This window comes from Sus scrofa, chromosome X, assembly GCF_000003025.6.
Source record: "Sus scrofa isolate TJ Tabasco breed Duroc chromosome X, Sscrofa11.1, whole genome shotgun sequence".
Lineage (NCBI taxonomy): Eukaryota > Metazoa > Chordata > Mammalia > Artiodactyla > Suidae > Sus > Sus scrofa.
The window spans coordinates 110,691,532-110,714,692 of record NC_010461.5 but is presented as its reverse complement, the minus strand read 5'-3'; the positions used below and the strand labels follow the sequence as shown (position 1 = coordinate 110,714,692).

Here is a 23,161-nt window from a genome sequence, read left to right as displayed (position 1 = left end):
TGGTGCAATTTTTGATTGGGAACTACTCTTAGAATTAGCTGGTCAAATAAACCACGATATTGGTGTCAACTAAAAGAACACGCAGTAAGCAACGCGAAGTCCCCAGAGCCCCAACGGAGCGAGGAGTTGCCTTCCGCCGCATTCTCCTCAGGGAACTCAATCATGTAGGTCAACACGTACCTGTCTCCCTCCCTCTCAGGACGCTCAGGATTGCCTCAGCTGAATGCTGTCTCCAGAACTGGAAATAACAGTTCCACCTGACTTTCGTGAGCTCCTGGGCACAGTGCAAAGTCTGGTTCTTTCCCTCATTCCGGCTTCTTCCTGAATTAAATGGGCTATGTGACCAGAGATGAAGTTAGAATAAAAAGAAAGTTCTAGCAAGGTCTCACCTTGGCAGTACCTTGATTAGATCACCCGAACCAACGTCTGGTTTTCAGTTTTTCAGGGTTCAAAATGAACGTTTGCCAGTCCCTCCAGAAATGATCAGACTCGGGGATGGATTCATACTAACAAAACTCACAATTTCTATGTTAACATGCATATGCCAATTTATTCACTCAAGTCAGACGCAGAACTGCCAAGCAGACCAGAAGACTCGTGTACGAGCCAGGGTACCCTTCGCTCTCGACACTGTGGGGTTCACAGAGACATTTCTCTTGACCTCCCCTTTTTCTAGGGCCTGTGGGCCACTTCCTTCTTAAAACTCTTAGTAGTTGATACATTCGACAAACTAACAGCTTGCTTTTTCTTTTCTTTCCTTTTTTTTTTTTTTTTTTTAGGGCTGTACCCGAGGCATATGGAGGTTCCCAGGCTAGGGGTCAAATTGGAGCTGTAGCTGACGGCTTACACCACAGCAATGCCAGATTCAAGCCATATCTGCGACCTAAACACCACAGCTCACGACAACGCTGGATCCGTAGCCCCCTGAGCGAGGCCAGGGATCGAACCTGCAACCTCATGGATCCTAGTCGGATTCGTTTCTGCTGCGCCACAACAGGAATTCCTAACAGCTTGCTTGTAAATAACAACCATTTCAGTCATAGCTTTGTACGGATATAGCTCAGTCACTAGATTTAATGTGGGCCACCTGCAAAGCATCTCTAAACTCTCTCCTCTGCATTCCTACTGCCTTAGTGTAGCCCCTCGTCTCTCCACCCCACATTTGCTCAATATTTCTTTTTTACTGCAACTACTCTGGAGTCAGGCACTGTGCTTGACTGGCCAGCGGCAGCTAGTTTCCTACCTCAGATCTGATCCAGTCAGTTCCTGCCGAAGACCCTTCAGAGGGTCCCCCTCCGCTGCCAGCAGTGGTTCTCAGAGCCAAGTGTACAGCAGAAACATTTGGAGGGCTTATCAAAACACAGGGAGGAGTTCCCGTCATGGCACAGGGGAAACCAATCCGACTAGGAACCATGAGGTTGCGGGTTCCATCCCTGGCCTTGCTCAGTGGGTTCAGGATCCGGCGTTGCCGTGAGCTGTGGTGTAGGTTGCAGACGCGGCTCGGATCCTGCGTTGCTGTGGCTCTGCCGTAGGCCGGTGGCTACAGCTCTTTTCCACTCCTAGCCTAGGAACTTCGATATGGCACGGGTGCAGCCCTAAAAGGCAAAAAAAAAAAAAACCCAAAAAACAAACACCCACAGGGGGCTGGGCCCCAACCTCAGAATTTCTGATATAGTAGGTCTCGGGCGGGACCCAAGAATCTGCATTTCTAGCAAGTTCCCAGGTGCAGCAGCAGTAGCTGCTGCTGGTCTGGTACCACATTTTGCGAGATAACTGGCGCATCCAGAATCAAGTGTAAAGCCCTCCAACTTGGCTCACCGGACTTTTGGCACCTGCCTCCAGCTTACCTCCCCAACCTTCCCTCTTGTCGCTCCCCACACACGCTATTTTTTCACCACAGGCAGCGCCCAAGCTCCTTTCATCACAGGCAGTGCCTCCGCACATACTCTTCCTTGTAACTCAAGTCCCTCTGCCTCCACCCCTACTGCAAAGCCCTGCGGAAGGCAGACCGTCTCTTTCTTTATGCTCCCGGAGCATTTTGTATCTGTCAGCATTTTAACACTTGTCACATATGCCAATTACCATATACATCCATTGTTCCTGCTAGACTGCGGTTTTTGGAGGGCTTGAGACCATGTTTTCATGTTTTCTCCATTTCCCTTAGCACAGCGCCTGCTGTGCACTTAGCCCTCGGTGAATGTTTGTTGAAGTAATTTGTGACTTCTGAGAGTGCTCTGGGTAGCAACGTATGTATTTCATATAATGAATGCATGTGGACTTTGCTTTGAGAAGTACACACACATCTTGAAATACCCGAAGACATGTTGGCATATTGTAAAACGAGGCTTGGAAATAACTAGTTGGAAGGAAATGTTTTGTTTATTTTTTATTTTTATTCATTTTTGGCTGCCCCACAACATGGAGTTCTGGGACCAGAGATGAGATCCAAGCTGCAGTTGCGACCTAAGCCGCAGGTGCAGCAACGCTGGGTCCTTAACCCACTGTGCCAGGCAGAGGATCGAACCCGAGTCCCAGCACTTCCAAGACGCCACCATTCCTGTTGCCTCACTGTGGGAGCTCCTTAAGGGAAATGTTTTTATTTTAATTTTTTAAAAAAATTGTTTGCTCTTTAGGGCCGCACCCAAGGCACATGGAGGGTCCCAGGCTAGGGGTGGCATCAGAGCTGCAGCTGCCGGCCTACACCACAGCCACACCAATGAGGGATCCAAGCCTCGTCTATGACCTACACCACAGCTCACGGCAACGCCGGATCCTTAACCCACTGAGTGAGGCCAGGGATCGAACCCACAACCTCATGGTTCCTAGTCAATTCGTTTCTACTGCACCACGACGGGAACTCCCAGGAAATGTTTTTAAACATCGCTGGAAGGCGTCCTTGTTTCTTTTAAGTCTCAAAACATACACTACTCAACTTCTACATCTTAAATCTGTAATAGCCCATCACTCCATAACATTTCTAGCAGTCAATCCATTAGTGAGACGTGAAATTATACCATTAAACTAGAAAGTGTATAAAAATAGAATGGCCGAATATCGAGGGGTGGACCATTTACAAATTTTAAAAAAAGTGAACATTATAATGTCGCTGGTGAAAGAGTTAATTTTAGAGACATACCAACCATTAAAAATCCCAGTGGACGATACTAGAATGAGGAGAGAGGGTTTAACAGCAGCGAGAGTAAAGCAAAAGGACGTAGGAGTCGTAACTGTGTCGTGCCCAGCGGGCCATTGGCAAAGACTGCACCAAGCGTGCAGGAGAGAGATAGGCGCTGTGCCCAGATAAAGGGGAGCTGGCCTGAAGGTGGGGCTGGGAACCCTGAGCAGTAGACACAGGAGCCGGGGCCAGGGAGTGAGCAGCTCCTGCACTGTAGCCAAGTGGAGGGGTCAGTCGTTTCTGGGGACATCTGTACCTGGAATCAGCCTTAACTGTTTCAAGCTTGGAACCCCTTTGGTCCAGGAATCCCCAAGGTTCACTTATTTCATCTGATTTTTCTCGTAGTCTCTTCTCCCCGCTCCTCCAAGAGTCGGGAGGTGGGGCGTGGAGGGGCAAATGACTATGCTTTGAAAGTGGTTCCTGTGCTCTTTAAGGCTCCAGGTTTTAAATCTATGGGGATAAAAGATTTTGAAAGTCCCCTGTTTATCTCAGAGTCTTATCTTTTCTTCCTGTGATCCATCCACAGGGAGAAAGACAGAGAAAAATGATCTCACTTTGGGGTATGGGTCTCCCTGGACCAATGCTGGAAAGTCTGCGAGGATTTCAGTGTGTTGAGGGTTTTTTTGTTTTGTTTTTTGTTTGGTTTTTTTGTTTGGTTTTGTTTTTGTGTGTGTGTGGGAGAGAGTATTTATTTTGCAAACCGGTCACAAGGTGGTGTGCACACCTAAGGTTTTCTTTCCAGTTTCATTCCCGGTTGCATTTCTGTGCTTCGGGTACAGAGGAAAAGGATGAGGCCGTTTCCTGCACCGCCAGCTCCCAGCTGCACTGTCTCCCTGTAAGGTCCGGGGTGTGTCAGGGCCTCAGGTTTCCAAACTTGGCTGGCCCGGTTGGGTGTGGAGGAGGCAGCCGGGATGATGCGGGGATGATGAGGAGAGGGAGGGAGGAGGGCAGAGGCAGCTGGAGGTGCTGATTCCCTGGGCTCTTGCCCCAGCCCATGGCAGACAGCCGCCCTAGATGTACTGTCCCTCCAGTCGGGCCGCTGGCCCGGCTTTAGCGAAGGGGGGTGGTCAGCTCTGGGGAGAGGCATGGTCCCTGATGGAGGAGTCACTTATTAGCGGGTACCTGTGGGTTGACTGCTGAGGTCCGTATCTGCTAAGTGCTTTGCCCCGAGTCTTCAGATGCAGAGAACGAAACGAAAACAAATAAGCAAAACTCCTCAGAAAAGCAATAGGGTGTTATTGTTAAATCTGGGGAGTCCCAATTGGTCCACACAAAACAAATGTCCAAATATTCACTCCAGGGAGCTCCCGTTGTGGCTCAGTGGTTAACGAACCCGACTAGCATCCATGAGGACAAGGGTTTGATTCCTGGCCTTGCGCAGTGGGTTAAGGATCCGGCGTGGCCGTGAGCTGTGGTGTAGGTCGCAGATGCGGCTCAGATCCATGTGGCTGTGGTGTAGGCCAGCGGCTACTGCTCTGATTTGATCCCTAGCCTGGGAACCTCCATATGCCATGGGTGTGGTCCTAAAAAGACAAAAGACGAAAAAATTCACTCCATCCAGTAAGTACATTAAAAAAAAAAATGTAATGGTGAGATCCATGGAGATCAGGGTGGTAGAAGAGGCCCACAAAGAAGGGACATTTGAACTGGGCTTTGAAGAATGTGTCAAATTGTGGTGTGCAGCGAGCAAGAATAAAATAATAAACCTGGGTCACTACCGCCCCAGCTATGCGTTCATAATCAGGAAGAGTGTGTGCAACTTAGTAAGTGAAATTGTCTCTCAGGGTTTTTTTTTTTTTTTTTTTTTTTTTTGGTCTTTTTGTCTTCCTAGGGCCGCTCCTGTGGCATATGGAGGCTCCCAGGCTAGGGGTCTAATCAGAGCTGCAGCCACTGGCCTACACCACAGCCACAGCAACACCGGATCCTTAACCCACTGAGTGAGGCCAGGGATCGAACCTGCAACCTCAAGGTTCCTAGTCGGATTTGTTAACCACTGCGCCATGACGGGAACTCCCTCAGGGTTTTTTTCTTGATAAAACTGAAGGGGAAACACAGGTATCAGGACTGAATTTTGAATCATCCTTTGAGAAACTCTTCTGGAAACAGCAGGGGAATTTTCTAGAGATGAGTGCAGGCGTGGGCATCAGCATCAGGGAGGCAGGACTTTTGAACTGAGACAGAGATGGTTTCTGTAGAGTTTTCGCCACCAGTACCACCCTGTGCACCCTTGGTGAGGACCCTTAACCATCCTGGGCCCACTTTCCTCGTTGGTAAAATGAGAAGGGTTAGCTGACATCCTTTGACTGTGTGTGCTCGACTTTGGGAAAGCAACGTTCTTAACTGATCTGCAGGGAGGTTGGTTGGACCAGCTCAGTGTGTAACCTCTCCACAGAATCCGTGCGCTCTGTCATTTTGCACTATTGACTGGGGGGAAGAGAAAGCGTTAGTCTCAGGAAAACCATCGATGAAAGGCAGGTGTCATGCTCTCGTGTTTGTTGGCAAGAGTCTGTACTACTGCACTGGTGACCTGGTGCCAACATCCTCCCTAATCTTCCCCTGGTTGGAGTTTCGGTGGTAATTTATGTCTTAGCCAAGATAAGTGAGAAAGGGGAACAGAGATCCGAAAAGAAGTAACAAACTGCTGAAGAGTGAGTGATTCGATGCTTTTAACATGGTGATCAGAGGACAGACAGCCTATTCCTGGTTCACGGCACCGTAGCTTGGAAAGAGAAAGCTTCAGAAGTCAAAGAATCAGAATTTCCACTAAGCCATTATTTAAAACTTCCATAAAAATTCACCTCTCACCCGTGCCCACTAACGCACTGAGGTTCGAAGCGGGAGTTTAGTACTTGTTCTGTGGGTTTAATTTGGACTCCCCAGCCAGATTTATAAACCATCTCATACTCCCTAAGGACAAAGTCTTACATTTATTTCCTTAAGCTTGCAAGTTGCCTTAAATAAATCTCGGTTTTTCTCATTTTGCTGAGTTTCTTTTGCATGTAAAATTTTAAATAATTAAAATCATTCCATTTAACACACAGTTTGTTTTTGGTCTTGTTAAAAGCTCATAAATTGGAAAATGCAATTAACAGATTTTTTTCACACATTGTTTCTAAATTCCTTCTTATGTTTCAAAACTGGCACCTTTTCTAAATTAGGCTCTAGTAAGGTTGTTGTTTGATTCAACTTTTCTCCTGAATGCTGCTGCATTTGAAGATCCGTCCATATCCACATCACACAAAGGGCTTCCTCTTTCTTCTTGACAGGTAGCAGGTATCCCAGTGAATGGCTGTATCTGACTTTATTTAACGAATCCCCTATTAATGGCCGGTGCGGCTGTTTCCAGTCTTTTGCTTTTGACAGTAGCAACAACGAGCTCTTACTGCGTGCCAGGCTTTATTCTGTGTGCTTCCCATGAATTATTTTACTTAATCCTCAGTGTTGCAAAAAATTAAAACCCTTTTCACATACATGATTTCACACAAGAGTTTTACTTATGGCCGATAAGTTCCTCGAAGTAGAATCTCTAGGTCTCAGGCTTTAATTGTGCATTTAATTTTGGCAGATATGGTAGATGTGCCAATTGGTGTTTATGTCCCTGCCAGCAATGTAAGAACATGCCTGATTGCTCCCACCGTGTGCTGTCAGACTTGTTGATTTTTGCTAATCCAACAGGAAAAAAGCCTGTATTTCAGTTTAGCTTTAGTTTGTATTTCTCTTGTGAGGTTACGCATCCTTTTGTAAGTTTAAAGACAATCTGTCTGTCCTTTTCTATAAAATATTATAGGGCTTGCTCAGTTTTTTAACGATTTGAAAATATTTTTTCGACTTTACTTATAAAGTTGTTTTTTTTTTTTCTGCCATGCAGAACTTTAAAAGTTTTCATGTAGTTGAATTTTTTATGATTTTTCAGCTTCTGGTTGTTAGAAAGCCTAAGATTATAAGAAAGAAAGATTTCCCATGGTTTCTAGTGTTTTTATGGTTTTAATTTTTTATACATTTAAAGCTTTGAGCCATTTGGAATTTACCATAATGAAATTTTGGAATTTTATAAGGAGGAATGAGAGATAAATTCAACTTTTTTCCCCTAGATGGATACCTGGTTTTATCAACATTTATTGGTTGAACTATCTTCCACAAATTTTTATCTATCTTGTCTCTTGCTAATTTATTTATTTGTCTTTGTAGGGCCGCACCTGCGGCATATGGAGATTCCCAGGCCAGGGGTCCAATTGGAGCTACAGCCACAGCAATGCCAGATCCCAGCTGTGTCTGCGACCTACACCACAACTCATGGCAACGCCGGATCCTTAACCTACTGAGCGAGGCCAGAGATCGAACCCACACCCTCATGGTTCCTAGTCAGATTCTTTTCTGCTGTGGCACAACGGGAAGTCTGTCTCTTGCTAATTTAATCATCACAATGAATCCTTAGAACATCGCCTTGCCTAGAACAGGTGCTAAAAGCTTTACATATATCAAATACTTACAGTATGTGTTACTACAAAGTTTGTAATCTGTTATGAATTAAACAAATGTAACAGCGTATTGCTAATAAAACTGCCGATAGGCGCTTTCAGTTTAGTTAAAAACAAAAACCGAAGAAACGGACCAGCCCAACAATGTCATGAGCTTCATGCCTGCTCTAAAGTATATGAATAAAAAGTGGAATCCGAGAGTTCCTGTTGTAGCTCAGCAGGTGAAGGACTGGACATGGTCTTTGTGACCATGGGGGTTCGATCCCTGGCCTCTCTCAGTGGGGCTGTGGCGTAGGCCTCAGCTGTGGCTCGGATTCGACCTCTAGCCTGGGAACTTCCAGATGCCGCAGGTGCAGCCCTGAAAAAACAGAAAAAAAGAAAGAAAGTAGAATCCGGGGCCGCTTTAGCCATATTCTCCCCACCTTCACATTCCTGTGTCTTTACTTAATGCTGGTCACTAGGTCTGAGCGCCTTCCCTCCTCCCCCCAACACCAAAGCACCCCATTTCTTTCAGGACGACCCCAAATGTTATCTCCTGGCCTCTCATCCAGGTAGAATTATTTATGCAGTCTTCTTTTTTTCTTTTCTTTTTTTTTTTTTTTTTTTTGTCTTTTTGCCATTTCTTGGGCTGCTTTCGCGGCATATAGAGGTTCCCAGGCTAGGGGTCTAATTGGAGCTGTAGCTGCTGGCCTACACCACAACCACAGCAACAAAGGATCCGAGCCACGTCTGCGACCTACACCACAGCTCACGGCAACGCTGGATCCTTAACCCACTGAGTGATGCCAGGGACCGAACCCGCAACCTCATGGTTCCTAGTCGGACTCGTTAACCACTGTGCCACTACGGGAACTCCCTATGCAGTCTTCTAACTGCCTAGCATTGGTGTACAGCAGTACGCGCTGTAATGATAATAAAGGCAGCATAAATATTTCTTTTGTCCTCTCAACTAGACTTGAGTTTCTTGAGGGCGGGGCCTTGTGCCTTATTCATTTTTCTATCTCTGTGCAGCTCTTGACACAACTGGCCTATCACAGGTGTTCAGCTAAGAGAAAAGAATAAACATTTGCAAATATGATTATACAGTTTCTATTTGATAAAAATTGCAAAGGCCTCAATCAGAATCCGAGCCCCTATAGCGGGTGACACCCAACAGTTTAATCATTTGTTATATTTCTCTTTGCATGAGAACCCGAGGGCAAAGTATTAAGTGGTTTGTGGCCTATTTTCAGGGTGAAAATCAGACATTTTCTGTGATTGTACGTTGTAGCTTTCACATTTTATTTTAAAAAGCCACCCTTGGGGTGCTCGCTAAATAAGTAGTAGGTAGTTGATCAAAACTGGATTAGGAATATAGAAACCTTCTCAGACAGTCAGACTTTTACCAGCTACAACTTTCTGGAACATATTCAGAAACCCCAGAAGGAATCCAAAAAGGTCTCTAAAGTTGGAAGAAAATAGCTCTTATGAAGCCTGTGTACTTGACGTAGGAGGGGAGGCATGGTGCCACTTGCATGCCAAAGCCTGCTTACTGACTTAGGATTTTCATAGAAAACTCTAAGGACTGCTTAAGAAGTTTGAATATTTGGCTTCTTTTCAAGACATTTTTGCTTGTCTTGGGTTTCAGTAGGGAAAAAAAAAAAAGGTAAAAAGAACTTTTCCACCCAAACTGCCAGAAGGTACTATCTAAAGCATTGTGGAAATGAATGTAGAAAAAAAAAAAGTCTCATGTTTTTCCCCTGTAAATCATGGAAGCTTACTTTGTTTGACATTTTTTCGTCTTTAAGAATTCTCATTGGCTCACATACAATCAGCTGTGGCAAAACTGAATTTATTCTTTTGTAAAAATCTGGGGTGTTTTTTTTCCTTCTTCTGTTTTTGGTCACACCCACAGCATATGGAAGTCCCCTGGCCAGGGATCAAATGGAGCCACATCTCTGACCTACATCGCAGCTGCAGCAGTGCTGGATCCTTAACCCCCTGTGCCAGGCTGAGATCGAACTGGCAATGCCCTGGAGATCAGCCAGATCATTAACCCACTGCACCCACCCACTGAGGTTTTAAAAGAGTCATAGCCCTTTGATCCCACCTCTTTGAGGGTGATTAATTTTAAATAGAAAGAGTTGTTTATTCCCATCTTCAAGTTTTTATGTAATTTATCATAGGTTGGTATCCAAATGCGAAAGGAGTGTGTGTAAGTTTTTCTGCAGAGTTTGGTAAAAGCTGTATAGGTAAGCCAAGAGGAAACGTCAACAGGCAGGTTCAAATGATTTGGGGACTCTCTTGAAGCACGCTTCACAGGCTCGTCATAGCTAACTCATGAAAACAGGATCACTCAGCTTGCTTTCCTCTCTTCTCTTTCCTCCTTTTTTTTCCTTCTCTTTCCAGATTGCCAAAATGCTTTGGAGTTTTTAACTGTTTTTGAGAAAAGCCCCAAATCGATTTGAGACTGTAACAGCAGAAGCTGCAGCAAGAGGGATTCAGTGCCAATGCATCAACAAAAAAGACAGCCAGAGTTAGTGGAAGGAAATCTTCCCGTTTTCGTGTTTCCCACGGAGCTAATATTTTATGCAGATGACCAGTCAACACATAAACAAGTGTTGACTCTGTATAATCCTTATGAGTTTGCCTTAAAGTTCAAAGGTGAGTCTCCTAGGTCTATTTTATGGATTTTAACTACCCCCTACTAATTTTTTACTTGTAGAAACTAATTTTTTAAAAACCACTAATGGCTATTGTGACTTTTTCTTTCAGTTTTGTGTACTACTCCAAATAAGTATGTTGTCGTTGATGCTGCAGGTGCAGTAAAGCCTCAGTGTTGTGTGGATATGTAAGTCAAAAATCACTTCCTGGTAACATGTTTTACGTGTGTTAATATTTACGTGTTTAACTTGCAAAGGCTCTTTTCTTGAAGCCGCTGTCACAGAAGGCATTCATTATATTTTGAATTTGTGTGGAACGTTTAAGTCCATCCACATCCTTTTAAAGACATTTCTGAGAAGTTCGAGACAGGTCGGCCAAATAATAATTCATGACGTTGGAGCTGATGTGTTTGTTAATATTTCCACAAACATTTCCTCATTTTGATGTTTTGGTCATGGCAGGGACCTTGATGGAGGTGAAGGTCTAACTTATCCCTTTAAATATCTCTGGCTATAACAGCTAAGTGAGCCTTCTTTAGATCATTTTGCTGTTATTGTGACATTTGGGAAACTAATACTACGGTGCTTTCAGAACACTGCTAATAGAAATTCATCTGAGATGATTCAGCTCTTAAGCCTGAAAGTTCATCTGTACGAACAGGAAGCCAGTGTGTAACTACTCATCTGCAAAAGGTTATCTGCGCTCTTCCAGATAATTTCATCCTGGAGAGTCAGATAAATGATTGTGTGTTCAAGCTGTTCGTATGCTGCGTTCACTTTAGAACTAGTGCTGACCAGCTGGATGCAGTGACCAAAGCTCAACTTAAGCTACCACGTAAAGTGTATTTGTTTAGATCTGCTTTTCTTCGGCACACAATCTCACCGCCTCGGCGCCATGAAATGATGGATCTTTGCACACGAGGTTTTGCACATTCCTTTTGATTTTCACCCAGTACACAGTAAGCAAGGCCTCTTCCAAAGCAGTGCGGGCCCTTGCCAGATACATGTGTTACCTCTGACCTAAATGTTTTGTGTCCTCTATTAAGAATGAAGTAAAATAAATGACTTTCAGAAACATTAAGGTGCTTTCTGGTCTTTTCAGAGAAATGCAAAAACGGATTCTTAGCCTTCCGTTGCCTTGGTCTTACTGGGTTGCTTACTTATTCGATTGCTTGTTTTTGCTTTCGGCCCCGGACTTCCATTTGAAGGCTAGAGTGAGGTTTGTTACTTGAACAAGAATTAAGTGGCAGTAGGAATTGACACGATTGTTGTGGGGAAGGAACGACTTCATCTATCCTATTTAGTGAACACGGGGCTGCACACAGATATCCAGGAAAAAATGTCATTGGTAAAAGGAATTTTCTTTGCTTATCATCCTTTTACTTCAGACTCTTATTCATCAGCCATTTCAGAATTACCTATTTCTTTTGGAGTTACACTGTGATTTTTTTTTTTTAAAAAGCATCATTAGCAAATTTCTGTATTTGAGTATCTGGTTATAGTCAGTTAACATGTGTGAAATCTCTTGCTGAATTCTGCTTGACGGGCCTCTGGGAACCTAACCAGCATTGTTATTTTTTTTTTTTTTTTAACATTTTCAGTGTGATTCGTCACAGAGACGTTCGATCCTGTCACTATGGTGTGATAGACAAATTCCGTCTCCAAGTGTCTGAGCAGAGCCAGAGGAAGGCGCTAGGAAGGAAGGAGGTTGTGGCTACTCTCCTCCCGTCGGCAAAAGAACAACAAAAGGAAGAAGAGGAAAAAAGAATAAAGGAACATTTAACTGAGAGTTTATTTTTTGAGCAGTCGTTTCAACCAGGTAGTTTGGGTTGCTTTTCAAGCCCTTTCGAGGTCTTCCTTTAAAATAATTTCTGGGAGTTACCACTGAGGCTCAGGGAGTTAAGAGCCCGACTCGTATCCATGAGGATTCGGGTTCGATCCCTGGCCTCGCTCAGTGGGTGAAGGATCCGGCACTGCCGTCAGCTGTGGTGTGGGTCGCAGATGCGGTTCGGATCCTGCGTTGCTGTGGCTCTGGCGTAGGCAGGTGGCTACAGCTCCGATTCGACCCTTAGCCTGGGAACCTCCATATGCCGCGGGTGCAGCCCTAGAAAAAAAGACGACAGTAAAATAACTTCTTACTTTAAAATAATCAGGGAGCAAAGAATCATTACTGGAACCATGATCTGCCCCTTGTAAAGCTAGCTCGACTACTTCACAAGTGAATGTAGGGATCAGGTACCTCGAATTGAACCAGAGGCCTGGAGCTGGCCTTTCAGAGGAGAGAAGCCCTCCCACTGGACCGGCGGTAAGGAGCCGGGGCGGTAAGGGGCCGGCCAGCCGGCCGTTGTCGTTCTAGCCTTTTTAGTCGCTAAAGCCTGAGAGTGCAGGCGCTGTGCTTTGTAATGCGGCACGATCTGGCAACTCTCTACCTTTGTTCCTGTGACTTTCCTATATCCTTTCTCGTTTAATGAATTCCAAGAAGGAGAGACACTGTGTTTGGCAGTAGGCCAAGCTCGGTGCACTGTTCATATTATTTTGAAAAAAAATCTCATTAAAGTAGAAGTTAATTAAACTAAGTAGATTATAATATCCCCTACGGGCTATTAATTGAATCCCTCTCCATTCCTCATTTCCTTCCAGCTTAGACGTTCAGGAGTGTTATGATATATTCTTCCAACGTTGACACTAGCCTCATCGGCAGCTCTTCGGACGTCATTCCCCTCCCCTCCCTCTTCACGTCTCATTATCTCCCTCCAGCCCTAGTATAAGGGGAGGAAGATAAAATTTTCCATGGAAAAAGCATGGAAACTTCTTGATGGTGCTGTACAAATGAGATCGCAGCTGTCCCTGAAATTGCAGCATTACACAGGAGGGATTAAAGCCACCCAGAGACCGCTATCCGTTTGTTCATCTTGGAATGTTTATTTCGACAAGACAGAGTCATGCCTCCTTGATGTACTTAGCCAAGGGTTTTCTCAGTCCAAGCAGGGAGTGCCCAGATTTTCTGGTGACACCAAGCCTAGGAACTAGGTAGTAGCGAGTAGATTGTTTTCTTCTCAGCAACTATTATTAACTGACAGGACTAGTTTTTCATGTTTTGAAGCTGAAAGAGAATCTCAGTCAAATGTCACTTCACTGTGCAGTCATTATGGTGAAGTTGACTTGTAAGTAAGTATGAAATGCAGGATTCCTCTTTGAAAAAATGCCTCCCGTAGAACAAGAAAGGCCATTTTGAGTACTGGGATTTTGGTGTTAATTTTGTAATTTAAAATAAAGGGGTCACTGTCAATCATTTTTGTATTTAAAAGACTGGTTTAATGGTCAAGGATAATAAGGGTTTAAAGTTTAGTGTTTTACATATCTTTTCTATTATTTCCAAATGTATTAGAATTCAGTTAAAATCATCCTAAAAGGCTAATTACAAGTGTATATTAATTGGGCATCTTATTTTATAATGAACCTTTGTTTCTGAAGTGTATTAGAGACTTCTCATTGTAAAGTTGGAGTGGGTAGATGAATAATGACAGGTGATAGTGGCCTAGTGCATGGTTGCCTCTTTTCTGCTTTTCTCTTTTGGCTGGCCCTCCCTACGTGGAGTTTATGGGCCAAGGAGCAGATCTGAGCTGCAGTTGCAACCTACGCCACTGCTGTGGCAACATTGGATCCTTTAACCCACTGTCCTGGGCTGGGGATCAAACCTGCGTGCCAGGGCTCCAGAGACACCCCTGATCCTGTTGCACCACAGCGGGAACTCCACGGTGGTCGCTGTTTTGAAAACCAAAACCAAAACCCCTCTCCAAGGCATCCTTGTCCCGAAGCTGAAGAAGGCAGGCACCGAGTAGTTACACAGGGAACATGTCCATGGACTTGGCTAGGAAGGCTGGACTTCTCACTTGGCAGGGGCTGTGGGATTGGCTTTCTTTGTCTTACAAGGTTTCCAAGGCTCCTGCTACTTTCTAGAGCAGCGGCGATACCACAGGAGTCCGCCACCGCCACCGTCTCTGCCAGCGAGTCCCATTTCTGAGTAGTTACCCTAATGCTTCTAATACGGCAGGAAATTAATATGGCAGTAAAGGAATAGAGCATAATAGTGACTGATTTAGTCTCTGCTGATTTAACTTCTGTTTATTAAGTTAATAGCAAATTATATGTTTTGCAGTATGTAGAATTCTAAGGTTTTTCAGTAAGTTTCTCCAAACTACAATGTTGAAACAAACTGAGATTATTTAAGGAGGTTTTGAAATGTCATTATCTTTGCATGTCTTTAACTTTAGGAAGTATTTATTAGACATGTTACAGGCACAGCAGTGTTGCAGGGTTCTCTCTGTGAGTGTAGCTAGAAAACGGAGGCTGTCTCATGAAAGATTGGATTTTTAAAATGAAGTGGGGAGTTCCTGCTGTGTGGTTCAGTGGGTTAAGAACCCTACATAGTCTCTGTGAGGATGTGGGTTTGATCCCTGGGTCTCGCTCAATGGGTTAAGGATCCCGCGTTGCTGTGGCTGTGGTGTAGGCCGGCAGCTGTAGCTCCGATTCGACCCCTGGCCTGGGAACGTCCATATGCCGCAGGTGCAGCCCTAAAAAGCAAAATCAAACCAAACCAAACCAATCGTGTGTGCGTATATGTGTGTTGTATGTGTGTATATATATGTACACGTATATGTATATACATGTGTGTATATATACATTCATTTTTGGAAGTTGAAGAGAAACTTCCAAAGCATACTTTCACAAAATACTAAAGCCAAGGTCATTAAAAAAGTCTTTTTAAAAGATTCAGCTGAATTCTAGTGGGTTTGTCTTAATTACATCACTAATGAACTACTGTGTCTGTGCCAGGTTTGAGCCGGTGCCCTCTGGCTTAAGAAAATTATGTTATTATTGTTTGCAATAATAAAGACTGAAAATGACCTAAAAGTCTATCAATTGGGATTGATTAAATTATGACTATTCATAAGATGGCATGTCAGGCAGACATTTACCAAGATTTCACAGACTGGTAGATAGTTAAATACTGACGGAGAAAGAGGTTCCAACATATTTCCAGGTTGAGAGGCAAAAAGTTAGAGATCAGCATGTGTAATATGGTCTCATTTATGTAAAAGTTATTTATGTTGATATGGGCACTGGTAAAATCTAAAAGGATCTCTACCAAGCTGTGTAGAGTGTCATCTCTAGGAGGAACCTTTATGTTTTCTGGGTCTCTCAAATGTTTACAACCCTGTAGTATCAGAAAAACTTTCCACTTTGAAAAATGTCAAGCATTTATGTGAATGTTCTTGGAATTTCTCTAAACAGTAAAAATTCCTTGAAATTACCTTTACTGTGCTTTTGCATCCAACAGCGCCTGTGTCGTTAAGTATTTTCCTTGAAAACTTACCCTTGCAACAAGTGTAAATATAAAGTATTACGTTCTTTTAGCAAAAGACAGACTCGTTTTTAGGTATTTATGCTACTCTTTCATCTCAGGCGTAATCACTGTAAGATCTGAATTTGTTTCCACCTATCTGGCATGGGTGAGCTGCAGTTAAACTTCACACACACAACAGCTAAGGTATCAGTAATTGAGAAAAGCCACGTTTAATAATCAAATGTATAGCATTATTTCATTAGTAAAACACAAAGACTGTGTTGCTGTTGGCTATTCCTCTTCATGAAAGGAAGGGTCATGGGAAAAGCCATATTGACAGAAAATGCTGTTGGGTTTCCTGAAACCGTGAGGAGGAGTGTGGTAGGTGTACAGCTGGAACTGCAGAAGAGCAGGCCTGGTAACAGATGTTTTTACAATTTTATTTTATGGTGGCACGCACACGAGATGTACTCTTTGAACAATTTTTTTTTTTTTTGTCTTTTGTTGTTGTTGTTGTTGCTATTTCTTGGGCCGCTCCCGCAGCATATGGAGGTTCCCAGGCTAGGGGTTGAATCGGAGCTGTAGCCACCAGCCTACACCAGAGCCACAGCAACGTGGGATCCGAGCCGCGTCTGCAACCTACACCACAGCTCACGGCAACGCCGGATCGTTAACCCACTGAGCAAGGGCAGGGACCGAACCCGCAACCTCATGGTTCCTAGTCGGATTCGTTAACCGCTGCGCCACGACGGGAACTCCTTTGAACAAAATTTTAAGTGTGCAATATAGCATTTCTAACTACGGGCGCAGTGCTGTACAACTTCCCTTTCATGATTGAGATTTTATGCCCATTGATCAGCAACCCAGCCCCTGGCAGCCCCCGTTCTGCTCTCGGGTTCTATGGGTTTGGCTATTTCAGATTCCTCGTATAAATGCACCCATGTAGTATTTGTCCTCTGGGCCTGGTTTCTTTCATTTAGCATGATATTTACCAGATCTTGCTTCTGCTGCTTTCCTCTTTCTGTGCTATAAATGGGGGTGGAGTGGAGGGGCCAGAATTGTCATAGGCAGCTTTAATAACATTAAAGTAGTGCCTTTTTGCCGCCTTAAAAAAACGGTGGCAGGATGCTGCAGTTATTAGGAACGAACCTGTCTTGAGGCACAGCGAAGGTTCTTCCAGAAGGCAGTGGCGCGCCATTACAGTGGGCTCCAAGATGGAGTACACGCAGGCAGTGTGGGGTACAGGGGGAACCTGCCAGAAGCTCAATTTCTGTCTCCTTTTAGCCACTCTCTTAAAATTCTCTTTATGTATTTTATATTAAACATAATAGTACAGTACCTCTGTCTGTAATTCAGACACACACACTTTCTACAGACTCCGGCTCACTCCCTACCCCCCAGTGCCCTTTCCACATTCGGGCCTGTAATGACTCAGCCGAGTAATGGGCTTCCGGTAAGGCCAGCAGCTAAGGCCCCGTGGAATAGGAATGATGGGAAAGAGTCAGAGAAATTAGACAAAACCAGAGTCCCGGGGAGGGGTGGCCCGTCACTGGGAATGAACTTTTGTCTTCAGTGGTTTTAGAGGCCAGCTCAGAGAGTTTTGTCTTTTTTCAGAAAACAGAACTGTCTCCTCAGGACCCAGTTTACTGACCGTCTTCCTGGGAGTGGTGTGTATTGCAGCTCTGATGCTTCCTACGCTGGGGGACGTGGAATCGCTGGTGCCTCTCTACCTCCACTTAAGTGTGAATCAGAAATTAGTGGCTGCTTATATCTTAGGTGAGTGTTTTAAAGAGGCATTTGGGGCATATGTGTAGGCAATTTTTTTTTTTCTTGAAAAGAACAATACATTGTTCCTTTATTTTTTTTTTCCCTTTATTCCATTATTTCTTCCAAAAAATCTACTCTGGACTACATCGCGTCCTAAGTACTTCCCATATGCATTTGTAAAGCCGTGAAGGTGTGGAAGCGCTAACATGAAACCTCAGTAGGCGCAGGACCCCTAACATGAATCAAGGCCCCAGATCTACAAGTGCCTGGCCCGGGAGTCTGTTGATTACCATGAATTTTCTTAAAAATTAAGAACAAATTTTTAATATAATTTGGAAAGGTTACTTTCCATTTACACTTATTACCAAATGTTGGCTCTCTTCCCCGTGTTGCGCCTCTGAGCCTGTCTCAGACCCAGTGGTTTGTGCCTCCCGCTCCCCCACCTCTGTACCCCCCCACCTCTCTGTTGGCAGTTTCTGTGGCCTGGAGGTGGTAGCGGTGGTCTTATGTGTGTATGAGGTGATGGTGGTGGCTTGATTTTTTTTTTTCTTTTTAGAAAAACAGATCAGAGATTGTTTCAAAAGCATGTTGAGGTAAAGTACAGTTTAATTTTTGGCTCACATTTGGTTCTTTTCAGCTTATTGATCTAGTACCCAGTACTCCACTTATTCAGCTATTTTCCTTTTGCTGATTTGCAGGGGTGTCTAGGAGTTCCCTGGTGGCCTAGTGGTGGAGGATTTTTGTCTTTTCAGGGCCGCACCCACAGCATATGGAAGTTCCTAGGCTAGGGGTCGAATCAGAGCTGTAGCTGCTGGCCTACACCACAGCTACTCGGGATCCTTAACCCACTGAGCGAAGCCAGGGATTGATCCTGCGTCCTCATGGAGGCTAGCTGGATTTGCTTCTGCTGAGCCACAATGGGAACTCCTGTGGCTTGGGTTTGATCCCTGGGCCCAGAAACCTTTGTATCCTGCGGGTGCAGCCAAAAACAACAACAGCACGTGTATAAGACAGAAAATACATATACCCCCTTTTACAGCCTTTCTGCTTCGAGGACTTGATCTTAGGGGACCACGTGGACGAAGTGTGTGCAGTGCTAAAGATGAACAGTGTGGCCTTGTTTAATATTGTGACGCTCTCTGTAAACCATTTCTGTGCTTCCTGTTGAATCCCTCTTTCAGTCATCCTGGCCTGAACTCTTAGCGTTAACTAGTTCAGCCGAACAAACATTTACTCAGTAGCCAGCATGTGTCCAGAGTTAGGATGCTGGCGGTGAATGACTCCCAGAGTCTCCTCTCATCTCTTCCTGAGATGCCAACTCTTTTTGGTATTTTCTCTTAGAATTCCTTGGTGTGCTCGCTTTTCAAAAAATGATCAAATTTGTCTTCTGAATTGTCTCTCTGCCTCCTGTCTGTGTCCCTTCTCTTCCTGTTCCTTCCCCGCATGCCCAGAGCATGCATCACATCGCTCTCAGGCTGACTTCCATTCTGTGTTGGCTTCGCCACCACGGCTCCCTGCGTGCACACCTCCAGGGAGTCCCCCTAATCCGCAGAATGAAGGAAAACTCCATAGTCTGGCATTTAAGACTCTGCACACTCTCGAGTCCTGACTTAATCTCAACTAGCTGATTAGAGCCCCGGAGATCACTGATCCCCCGAAAAGCTCATCTGGGGCCACTCCCTGACCCGAAATGCCCGCCCATCTCCTTGCTCTCCATCTTTGCTGTCCGTGGTTTAGGCTTATTTCAGCTTTCCCTTTTGAGGCATCTTCTCTGTGCGATGTGATTCTTTTCCTTCTTTTATGTTTAAATTTTTTTTTATGCTGTTATGTATGGAGTCTCTTCAAAAGAGACGAGCCAAGCGGGAATACTGTGCTTCCATCTCTCTGTGGTCCTTAAGGCCCTGGGATACAGATGGGCTCGCCTTGTTTCTGTTGCTGGAGTTGGCTGGCTTTACTGACCCTATAAAATGCCATGTCTGCTATTATTACAGCTGCTGTGACTGGATCAAGTGGGAGGTATAGCTGACGGTTAAAAAATGAGCTGTGGCCAGACATGAGTGATTTAATTAAGTCTATTCAGTGACCGCCTATTGCTATAAATTGGCTTTCTTCTGTATAGTATCAACTAAATTCAAGTTGATGGAGTTCTTGGTGGAGCACCTGTGTTATTTATTTTGTCCTGTATTTTATTTGCTCATTAAGGTCCAAACAATTATTTATCGAATGGAAGAGGTGGTGAAATGCATGTCTTTATAAGTGCTCTCCAACTTTTTTCCTTTCAGGTCTTATCACAATGGCTATACTTAGAACATGAGCAAGGAATTCAGTTGACTTCTGAAGTAAATTTATCTTGAAAATATGAATGTGGACTGCCTTTTATCTCTATTTCACCCCCTTGCCATGCTACAAACTATTGAATGACTTACAATCATTGCAAATGTATAATATATATTTTAAATTACTCTATAATTTTATTCCAAGGACTTCAGGCACATTATGTTACAGACAGCAAGGATGCTTCTGAGTGACACTTAGGAAATTATTTGAAGAAATTCTTTTTATATTTAAGCCTATCCTGCAAAAGACTTTAATTAAGACACTTGTTATTTTCTCATCTTTTTTCTAATTCACTCTGATTGTTGAGGTCATGTGTCCTTCAAAGTTAAAGGCCTAAAAGAGCAAACTGACCAGCCTGAAAATAAAATGACATTTATTTCCTAGCTGCGAACATCAATGTTACTATGTAAATTATACCTTGTCCTCTAGCATTATAAGCAGTTGCCATGGTGTTTCTAAAATAAGAGTTTTACAGTTAATGTGTAGAGGGTGAAAAAAGAGGCATCAAGTCCTGAGGGATCATGCTTACCTTAGGGTCTCACAGAAGACAGGCCGTATTTAATTCATCCGGTGAACTACAGAAGAGCTTGTGGTCCAGCCACCAAGAAGCAGGGTGACCATTTTGTTTGGTCTAAGAATCCAAAAGGAAGGTAGGCATTTGGTTCGTTAGTGGGTACACCCTGCCTTTCCCTCTGGATAATGCTTTATGTTGATAGGAGGAAAAATCACCTTAACTTGGCTCCTCGGCCCTTTGCCTGCCTGGAAGCTCCTTGTCCAGAGTGGGACTCGCGATGCCTGGTGATTTATGTGGAGGTGATTTTTCACCTTTAAACTCTAAGCCAAGTTCAAAAGAAAAAACCTTGCTATCTGTGTCTATTTTGTATCAGTCACGGAGACATTTTTTAAGTTTGTATTTATGATGAAGATAACTTTACCAAAAAAAGGTCCCTGAAGCACAACTACTTCCAGTTCTTTATAGCCTCTTCTGATCTCTAACATATATATGCAGTTTTACCTGTTATTGTTATAGTAACTGGTCTTTTGACTTGGGATTTTTATCTTGAGAGCACAATGCAGCGAGTCTCTTGGAAATCATCGTCCAGGTCTTGTTGCAGGATGCGCTCACGCCCGGCTACCGCGGCGGCCTCCGGGAACACACGCGAACACAGACGTGTATGCCTGAGGCTGGTGTTTGCAGGAAACAGCAATTTACTTCTCATCTAAAAGCTTTTATGTATAGTCTTTCATAGAAAATCCTCATTGTGTAACCATTGGGGGCATAGAAATCATCAAATGGATCATGTCTGTACATTGTGTGATGACTGAAAAGCACATAAATGTCAGTCTATTTTGAACTTTGTAAAAAAAAAAAAAACAAAAAACAAAAAACACCTCGAGTTTGAATGCTATCCTTGTTTCTCTGTCCATCTCAGGTCCCGTGTGTGTGCGTGCACGTGTGTGTGTGTGTGTGTGTGTGTGTGTGTGTGTGTGTATGTAATAACACTGTAAGAAACAAATTACTTTAAAACAATAAAAGCAAATGGAGCCCTAAGCTTCACATGGATTTACACATTTGGGGTGGGTATACCTCTGAGGAGCTCGGTTTCTTCCTCCCGTGTCCTAACGCCGTCTCCTATTCCTGTGAGTTAAAGAGCAAAAAAAAGAGAAGTGACATATGAGAGCTAAAATCATTTTTAAATCTACCAAGGGAGTTTATTTGTTTTTAACATTTTTGAATAGCTAAGCATTACATGCTTCGAAAATAAAAAACTACGAGTTCCCGCTGTGGTGTAGTGGGTTAACCTGCTGTTGTCTCTGTGGCGGCGTGAGTTCCATCCTGGTCCAGCACAGCGAGTTAAGGATCTGGCATTGCCACAACTGTGGCTTGGATTTGATTCCTGGCCTGGGAACTTCCATATGCTGCAGGTGTAGCCGTTAATAAAAAAAAAAAAAAACTATAAAAAGTGTACAGTGAAAAATCACTCCTCACCATCTCTTTCTACCCCATCTCATATCCACTCAGCCCTTTACAAGTGATCGCTTGTATTAGTTTCAATATGCTTCATTTCTTCTTTGTCTTTCTAGGGCTGCACCCCTGGCACATGGAGGTTCCCAGCCACAGCAATACCTACATCGTAGCTCGCAGCAACGCCAGATCCTTAGCCCACTGAGCGAGGCCAGGGATCGCAGCCACGTCCTCATGGATACTAGTCAGATTCATTTCTGCTGCACCACAACGGCAAGAATGAAATATACTCCATTTCTGTACCCAAATATATATTCTTATTTTAATGCTTTTATAGATGAGTGGTAACATGTTTTATTTACTATACTGAACCTAGTTTTTTTTTCTACTTAATGCTATATCCAGGAAAAACTTTCTATCAGTAGTTAAAGAGTATCCTGATTCTTACAGCTGCATAATATTTTGCATGGCTTAGAGCAAAGTTCATTTTAACCACTTTTTTCCTGACCACTTCTGCCAGTAGCACATGAGCATGTCTCATTGGCCATGTGTTTTGCCAATCTGGTGCGAAGTGGCATATGAGTGTGGTTCTAATCTGTATGAACTTAAAGGCGAGGCTGCCCACATGTTCACAGAGCTCTTTGCTCACATCTTTGTCCCCTACCCTCTGCTTTCTGGTGGGTGAGTGGGTTTGTTCCTTATTGGCTTGTAGGAGCTCTTTGTGATATGAGTTGCAAATATTTCTTTTCAGTTTATCATTTTACTTTGACTTTGCTTATGGTGTCTTCACTATGCAAAACTTTATTCTGAGATAGCTGAATTTTTTTTTTTTTTTTTTTTTTTTTGCATTTTAGGGCCTCTCTCGGCATATGGAGGTTCCCAGGCTAGAGGTTTAATCAGAACTACAGCTGCTGGCCTACACTACAGCTCACGGCAACGCCAGATCCTTAACTCACTGATCGTGGCCAGGGATTGAACCTGCAACCTCATGGTTCCTAGTCAGATTCATTTCCGTTGTGCCACAATGGGAACTCCTGGGATAGCTGAATTTATGAAATGTTTATGACTTCTGGATTTTGAATCAGAAAACCTTATCCCACTCCAATGTAACAAATTATACAAATACACATATGCACACAGACACCAGTTAGAAGATAGAATGAAGAGAATCGTCCATTTACAGCAGCAAAACATTAAATTAAAAAAACCCTAGGTTGGAGTTCCCATCGTGGTGCAGAGGTTAACGAATCCGACTAGGAACCACAAGGTCGTGGGTTCGATCCCTGGCCTCGCTCCGTGGGTTAAGGATCCAGCGTTGCCGTGAGCTGTGGTGTAGGTTGCAGACGAGGCTCGGATCTCATGTTGCTGTGGCTCTGGTGTAGGCTGGTGGCTACAGCTCTGACTCAACCCCTAGCCTGGAACCTCCATATGCCGTGGGAACGGCCCAAG

At 43.9% G+C, this 23,161-nt stretch overlaps 1 protein-coding gene and 1 long non-coding RNA gene across 4 annotated transcripts in view; both read left to right on the top strand.

Annotated features, from left to right (window-relative positions):
- MOSPD1 (motile sperm domain containing 1) overlaps positions 1-21,155 on the top strand; it is a 92,786-nt gene extending 71,631 nt beyond the window's left edge. For 2 of the 3 annotated variants that reach the window (XM_013983792.2, XM_005654294.3), the window contains exons 2-6: positions 10,042-10,296; positions 10,408-10,483; positions 11,897-12,114; positions 17,257-17,418; positions 19,692-21,155. In XM_013983792.2, coding sequence (XP_013839246.1) covers positions 10,143-10,296; positions 10,408-10,483; positions 11,897-12,114; positions 17,257-17,418; positions 19,692-19,723 — 642 coding nt within the window. In that variant the 5' untranslated portion in view covers positions 10,042-10,142 and the 3' untranslated portion in view covers positions 19,724-21,155. 3 annotated transcript variants of the gene reach the window in all.
- On the top strand, positions 12,326-15,191 carry LOC106506137. Its single transcript, XR_001301238.2, has 2 exons — positions 12,326-12,600; positions 12,936-15,191. It is a non-coding gene; the product is annotated as an uncharacterized LOC106506137 (long non-coding RNA).